The sequence below is a fragment of the Primulina huaijiensis genome, chromosome 13 (assembly GCF_012295235.1).
Source record: "Primulina huaijiensis isolate GDHJ02 chromosome 13, ASM1229523v2, whole genome shotgun sequence".
NCBI classification, from domain to species: domain Eukaryota; kingdom Viridiplantae; phylum Streptophyta; class Magnoliopsida; order Lamiales; family Gesneriaceae; genus Primulina; species Primulina huaijiensis.
The window spans coordinates 13,868,447-13,876,654 of NC_133318.1; the positions used below are offsets into that span (position 1 = coordinate 13,868,447).

General features: G+C 32.5%; 1 protein-coding gene across 1 annotated transcript; it reads left to right on the forward strand.

Moving 5' to 3' along the window:
- The first annotated feature begins 6,743 nt into the window (after positions 1–6,743).
- On the forward strand, positions 6,744–7,532 carry LOC140991243 (non-specific lipid transfer protein GPI-anchored 14-like). The gene is made up of 2 exons (XM_073461180.1): positions 6,744–7,139; positions 7,270–7,532. The coding sequence occupies exons 1-2, from the start codon at positions 6,803–6,805 to the stop codon at positions 7,530–7,532; spliced, it is 600 nt and encodes a 199-aa protein (XP_073317281.1). The 5' UTR covers positions 6,744–6,802.
- The last annotated feature ends 676 nt before the right edge of the window (positions 7,533–8,208 follow it).

Consider the following 8,208-nt stretch of genomic DNA (forward strand, 5'->3'; position numbering starts at 1 on the left):
TGAAATATCCCTCTAGGCTGAATGCTTCTTGAAAGCTGATAGGCAAATAAGCGTGCCCTTTTTTTTTACCACACTCTCTCTGGTTTTCTCTTTGTTGTCTCCACTGATCTTCTCTTTATATAAGCGGGAAACTGATCGTACAGTGAGACTCAATTATTGTATCTGTTGCATCTTGAATTTGTTCCTTGGACTTTGTGTCTCGACTTTTCGACTGCACTTCTGGAACGTTTGTATTTAATGCTCTGATGCAACGTCCATTATTGTCATTGACTGTACAATTGCTTTGTACCTTTGTGCATAGCTAGAATCCATTAGAAGGAGTTTGTCTTGTTCTTCAACTGAAAGATTCTAACTGATGCTCCGAACTAGTCATCTGAACTGATCTTCATTTGGACTCGCAAAATCAATTGACTCGTCAATCGAACTCATTCTGCTCTTGTCCAGTTGAACTGATCAGCTGGGCTCTTCATCAGTTGAACACTCTTTCGGCTGGCCAGGCTTCTGAGGTTCTCCTGTTGAACCACCTATCAACTGGACAATCAGCTGAACTGCTCATTTGACATATCAGTTTGTCTGATTCAGTTTGTGCGATCAGTTGGTTCTTCATTTTGTGATTTAGACAACTCGTAACTGATCTTAGCTTCTACACACTAAGGTAAATCATTAGTAACAAAATAACAAGTTTTGTTACCATCAAAATCAAGATTGCGAAATTGTTGAAAAGTTCAAACATAGAGGCTATCAGAATTTTTTTTATGCTGCTAACAAATATTTCAAAGTATTTCAGATGGATGTAAAGAGTTTCTTCTTTGATGGATAATTACAAGAAGAGGTTTATGTGAAACAACATCCAAGTTTTTTTTAATCATATGTTTCCTAATCATGTTTTTAGATTGAATGAAGCCTTGTTTGGATTAAAACAAGTACCAAGAGCCTGATATGATACTTTATCACAATTTTTATTTGATCATGACCTTACAATATTGGTTCTGTAGATAAAAATTTATTTACATTTTTAAGAATGATCATACTCTGTTAGTCCAGATTTACATTGATGATATTAATTTTGGTTCAACTAACTCAAAATTATGCGAGAAGTTTGCCAAGTTGATTCAGGACAAGTTCAAAATAAATATGGTGAGCGAAATGAAGTTATTTCTGGGCTTACAAGTGAAGTAGTTAGACTCGTAGATTTTTATCAACCAAGTCAAATAGACTAAAGAGTTGTCGAAATGTTTCAAAATGATAACTTGCTCAGTCTTAGCAACACCCATGAGTTCATCAGTTAAGCTCGATAAGACGAAGGGGAAATATCAGTCGAGTTTTAATATGTTTTTTATTATAACTGTCATTCGACCTGATGTTATATTTGCAGTATGCACATGTTTTTGTTTTTAATCTGATCCTGAGCAATCACATTTCTATCTATTAAAAGAATTTAAAAATATTTGAAATGAACTCAGAATATAGGTGTCTAGTATCCTAAAGACTCATATTTCAATTTAGTTGGATATTCAGATACATATTATGCAGGATGAAAACTTGACAGAAATAGTACAAGTGGAACTTGTCAATTTCTTGGACACCGACTGATCTCCTGATTTAGCGAAAAACAGACAACAATTGCCACATCAACTACCAAAGTTGAATACCTAGCCACTGGAAATTGTTCTGCCAAACTGCTATGGATTCAACCACAATTAAAATATTATGGAATCGATGCAATAGTCGCCAATTTTTCGTGACACAAGTGCAATCGTCATCACATATAATCAAGTCTTGCACTCTCGAACTAAGCATATCGACATTCGACACCATTTTATTCGATATCATATGTTGAAAAAGAATGTCATATTGGAATATGTTTAAACAGAGCAAATTCATTCGACATTTTCATGAAACCATTTGCCGATGATAAGTTTTCTTATTTTAGAAATATTTTTGGTGATGCAATCAAGTGATTCTGAAACTACTGGTCCTCCTCCTTCTTCGAAGAATTCAAGGAATCTTATGGTTGCCAAAGCCACTTGCAGTTATCCCAATTTCTCAAGTGCAGGGATAACAGGTTGTCACAATTGCTGCCAAGACAAATGATGAGGAGGCTACTGAAAAATCCGTTGCTTACAAAGTCAAAATTTCTACCATCCCTACTCCTCCAAGAGTTATCAGTTTTCCAGTTCCTCCTCCAACTCCTCGATCAAAAGGGATTATTATTAAAGATCCAATTCAATCCGCTAGATTAGGACTTAATTCAAAGTTTTCAACAGCGTCAGCCTAAGGAGAAGATTTGATGACCTATGAACCAAATGCTAAACTATTCTCTACGGTTTAGACTCAAATTGACTCACTGATGTATGATGTTAATGGATACACATGTGAAGAAATTCAGTTCTTTGAATATTGGGTCGATATTAGAACAGTCAACCATTTGAACAAGCTCAAAGAGGAGAATGCCTTCGACAAGGAAACTGGATTGGATAAGAGTGTTCTGAAGGTTACCAAGACTCAAGTCATATCAAAACCTATTCAAAAAAGAGAGTACTTGGTATATCTGATGAGGATAAAGAAGCTGACAACAATCTACGCTGAAAGAAGATAGAATTACGATCCTATGTGCCCAACTACCTTTGATAAAATTATAGTCATCAATCAATTAGATATGGATCTTCTGTCTCTCTAGATCAAAGTAAAAGTATGGGAAGATGAACATGAGCTAATATTGACAAGTGATAGCAAGAATAATGAGGCAATCAAAACTCCTCAATAGTCTGTCTCAAGCCAAAATGAACCTATAGCGGAGCATTCAGGCAACAATCGAGACTCCTCAATAGTCTGTCTCAAGCCAAAATGAACCTATAGCGGAGCATTCAGGCAACAATCGAGACTCCTCAATAGTCTGTCTCAAGCCAAAATGAACCTATAGCGGAGCATTCAGGCTCACAAGCTCCCATTATCTTCAGAACAAGCTCAACAAGCCTTGACATCTAATCAAGAATCTGTCGAAACAGTTCAACTGATCCTAAGTGTTGAGCCTTTAGGAAGTGTGCCTTATTTTGAGTCAATGACGATCTCTCCTCCCCAACCAAAAGCTATGCCATCTCGTCCACTCAGAATGATTTCTCTTGCAAATGTTGATGAAGATGTGCAGTCCATTTCACAATAGCATGAGAATGATGATATGTTCAAGGGAAATCTTCTGTCATTCTCTCATATCATTGAACAATTAGAAGCGCCAGAGATTGTACAAAGATCTGCCGTTATAGAAGAAAAACTGATCCTATCTGAGGATGAAGAAATAATAGAAGCATAATTTGTTGTATTGCCAAAGACTATTGAGGCAATACAAGAAGTTGTGAGGCTTGAAACAGTAGTCACTCTGCCGGAAAATGTTGAAGTGGAGAAAATGAAGATAGCTGAGCCAATCAGCCAGGCTGAGCCAAAATTGTTAATGATTGAACAAGTAGGCTCTTCCACAAGCCGAGCTCCAAATCTTACACTATCCGTTACTCATCCACCGACTAGATCTTAGAAAATTCCCAAGATCTTGTCAGTGTTTCCTGAATTTGATTATGTATAAGATAAAACCTTGAAGCATATCAATGCCAGTTTGACCTACATTACTTCCGGTTGGACGATTCTGAAGAGAGATAAACTAAACACTACTGATTATGTGGATAGCTTCAAGGACATGATTATTAAAGATGTATCTACACTATCCAAATATGTATGTGACATGTTTATGCAGCTAGAAAACATCAAGAAAGCACAGGCTGCTATTGCATCTGTTCTTGGTGGACAAATTCAAGCGAACAATTTTCAGTTATCATATAAAATTGATGATGTAAATTCTAATATGACTGAGAAGATTGATGGTGTCAGTAATCATCTGACTGATGTGCTCAATTACCTAAAAGCCCTTAATGGTATTGACAAAAATGGTGAAGTGAGAAGTAGCCAGAAGAAAACTGAATCCAGCAGTTAGGCTCAAAAGAAATACAGTCGCAGCCAAAGCCAACTGATAAATCTAAGCATTCTGGATATTATAAGAAATCATGCTTCAGTAATTTTAGCAGTTTTGCAAATTTTTGAAATTCTGTCAATCTATTCAGATTTTATATCAATTCATTTTTCAGTAAGTACATATTTTTTCAATCACCAAAAAGAGGAAATTATTGGATTAATTAAGTTTTGGTGAATTAACAAGACTACTAATTTACAGGAATCTAGCTGAACTGAATTTATAAGGGAAACTGATCATTTAAGTGTAAATGATTTCCCAAGCAAAGCTGATATATCAGAGCCCAACCGATGTCTAAGCATAATTGATGGAAGCTAACTAATAGAAAGGGCTAATGATGGATAATCACTAATCAGTCTGGATTACTAAATCAATCAGACTATTTGACGGAAATTCTATTAATATTTTCAGAACATTATCCAAGGATCATAGATCAGATAAGATCGTATAACAATTATATTAGTTCGTTAGAATGTCAGAGTCGAAACGCTCTAATCAAAGCGTACGATTTGTCAGAAAATATGATGACAAAGCACAATGTCGTTTGTATTTGGAGACGACTATCAAGTTTAAAAAGACGACCGTTGCAATCGAAATTTATAAATAGATCAGTTAGGAGAACTATCAAGATCTTCACAATTTTCTGAAATCATAAAAAATTATCAAGTTCCTGAGAGCCTAACTGATCAAGCAATCCTCCAGCACACACTTAATAGTTTTTTACCTGATCATCGAGTATCAATTTATGATTAGAGTATTTTGCTTCGAAAATACTTGTAATTGATTGTAAAAGTCTTACTGATAATTTGTTTAAGTTTGTGAAGTATTGTAGGAGTTTCATTAGGTAAGAGATAAGTCATATTGAATCAGGTTTTTACAAATTTTTTGTAATAACCCAATTCTTCTAGTGTATATTTCCTAAGTGAAAAAGAAGTGACGTAAGAGTTGTTCAAATCTACGATATCGAAAAACAATTTTGTGTATTTTATTTTTTTAATATCAGTTTGATAGTCCAAATGTTCATTTTATTAACCATTTTCAGTGTTCAAACTGTTTCAATGAACTTATTTTCGCACAGTACATAACTGCTTGTTTATAGATACGAAATTGACTAGAATTCCAACTTAGTGTTGCTAACAAATCCGAGTTGATTTTGAAATTTTTGAGATAGCTTATTTACTCATCTGAACTAATCACCCGATCTTACCGATATGCATAAAACCTTACAGTTATTTGAAATTTCAAACAAATCCACGTCGACCTCTCCCAAATATCTCTCACAATCAATATATATATTTTAATTGAGAAAAGTCATTAATGAAATTAATGACACATAAAGTCATCCAATAATTTAAGATAAAGATAAATCTCTTAAATTGTATTTACATCTGCCATTTTTGTTCGGTATCAGATGTCCAAGCTCTATTAAGCCACAATTCAACCACGATGATCTGATCTATATCTAATCTATACATATAAAAGAAGAAAAATTTATAAAAAACAGTAGTTTAAAAAATATATACTATACAAAAATAATTATTAATATTAATCTATTCGCCTACAACATTAAATATTTGAAAAGAATAGCATATAAATATGCAATTAAATGTGAAATCTTTTTCGATTTCATTTTTTAAATATAAATTTTAATATGATGTCCTTTGTAAATATAAAATACATTTAAATGTATGCATTCGTTATGTCATTTTATTTAATTTCGATTATATTTTTATTTTTTTTATATTTTAATATATTTAGATCTATATACTATCTAAAATATTATATTTTTCAAAGTTTAGTGAAAATGCGTCATGAATTTTTGGTATATTGAATGTTCATAAATTGACATTATTATTATAAATCTTAATTAGAACTTTGGTATACTTTTTTAGCATGTTCTAAAAATAATTAAAAATTTTAATCAAAATTCATTAATCTAATGAATGACGATTATTTTGACTTTTTGAAAAATATTTATTTTTCTTTAAAGTTTTGATAGAAAAAATAATATACAATTCTCTAAATAATTTTTTTTAGCCTTTTTATTAGTAATAATTTTATTCATCCAAGATATAGAATGTAATGTTAAAAAATTCAATTTGACGGTAGAAGACTGTTATCCTCTCAAATAGTATAAATATTTTTTATATAATAATAAATATATTTATCACATTATACCAATAATTTTAAGTAATTATTCAAATACACGTACTTTGAAAATTTAATCATTAATTACGTAAAATAATATCATACTAGTGAGTAAATTAAAAGACCCATAAATCTTCAATATCATTTCATTCTTTGTGTCTATAATACGAGTTCATAAACATACGAAAGTTTGAATTTCTTATGCTCCGCAGTCGCAGTGCTACTACCATGAGATGATTTATCGTCTTGTACGAGTACAGTGTCCGAAAGAGCCTAACTTTAGCCCAAGATTTCTTCCAATCTGTTATTCCCAATTTACCAGTTGCACCGATATCACTTGTAACAATTCCAATTTTCGTGTTTAATAAATTCTAAGTAGTTGTATACGTAGACAGACTCGTAATTAATTTGAAAACGAAAAGTAAAGATTGTGCAAGATAGACCAGCCCTCAGCGTAGGTCTACCACATACTAACATAATTAATATTTCCAACCTCCCCCACCCAACCTCCCTCTTATTTTGCAATAATTTTTAATCTAAAAAACTTGGAAAAGACAAGCATATAAGGAATGAATCTATCCTCGCTAGCCTCCAGCTCCCTCCTTCACTTGTCCTTCTTTCATATTTTATTAAGAAATGGAGACTAGAACCATGTCATCTATCCTAAAACTTGCATGCATTTTGGTATTCCTTGCTGGTTTTGCAACAAGTGATATCGACAAAGATAAGGAGAAATGTGCAAACCAACTTGTGGGGCTTGCCACATGTCTTCCATATGTTACTGGGCAAGCAAAATCTCCTCAAAAGGAATGCTGTACTGGTCTGAAACAAGTGATACAGAACAGCCCCGAGTGCATGTGTTTGCTGGTTAAGGATAAGGATGATCCAAGTCTTGGCTTCAAGATTAATGCCACACTCGCCTTGAGTTTGCCATCTCAATGCCAAGCACCCGCTAACGCCTCCGACTGCCCTCGTGAGTCACTCTTTTTCCCAGTCTTTAATTTTTCACTGAAATGATCTTTTTTTAACAACAGTGTTGTAGATCAGGAACTTTGATTGTTCGGAGGTGTGGTTGACGAGTTATTGTTTAATCTGTGGTGCAGGTCTGCTACATTTGCCGCCAAACTCACCAGATGCTAAGGTGTTTGATGATTTCGCAAACGCTGTCAATAAAACCAATAGTTCTCCTGCACCTGGTAAGAATTCATTCGCCTCATCTCTAAGCATTACGAGGGAACATTTACACTCCTTACTCCCTTCTAAGACAAACAACTGTTCCCCATCTGTGTGCGTGTGTTTGTGTACTTTTATCAACCGCCATCAAAATTATTATAATTCATTAGTATCATTATATCTTCAACTCTGAGTATTGGCGCTGTACATTTTACATAAATTCGTGGACCGACGCACGCGTTGTTTTCTTGTATAATATTTTTTTATAATCATTTTGATTTATATTTAAATGTGGATCAAAATATAATTATAAGAAACTGTGAGAGATTATACTGTAATTTTGATATATAAATTAAAAAATAAATTGAAAAATAAAAAAATATAAAATTAATCTCAATAAGAATGGAACCTGAACCTAAAAGAGTCAATGACTCTATCTAACTTATATTAAAATTTTAACATTTTATTAATATATATAATTATTAAAACATAACATGATATTAAAATTATTTATTCTAAGTGTCTCAACTTTAATAAAATAGTATAGAAATAGTATAGATACTAGTATCCCAACGTACTCCATGTGTGCTTATATATTTGGAATAATTATAATTGATTTTTTCATTTCTTTTTTTGTTAGTAATATATATAGAAACAGATATATAAATATATGTGGTTTTTCAACTTATTTTCTAGATTGCCCTTCACCCTATATTTTTTAGAATTATGATATCATCTTTATTTTAATATAAATAAAATTTGTTACAAAAAATAATTGTCAAACACAAAATGTGTGCACGGAGACACCATTTATTTTTTATTTTTTTTAATATAATGTACTTTATAATCAGTGCATATGTTATATTTTA

What these genes read in the sequence shown, in the direction of transcription:
- LOC140991243 (XM_073461180.1), top strand. Translation starts at nt 6,803, where the DNA reads ATGGAGACTAGAACCATGTCATCTATCCTAAAACTTGCATGCATTTTG. An exon ending in TAACGCCTCCGACTGCCCTC is followed by an intron (nt 7,140 to 7,269) that starts GTGAGTCACTCT and finishes TCTGTGGTGCAG; the next exon opens with GTCTGCTACATTTGCCGCCA.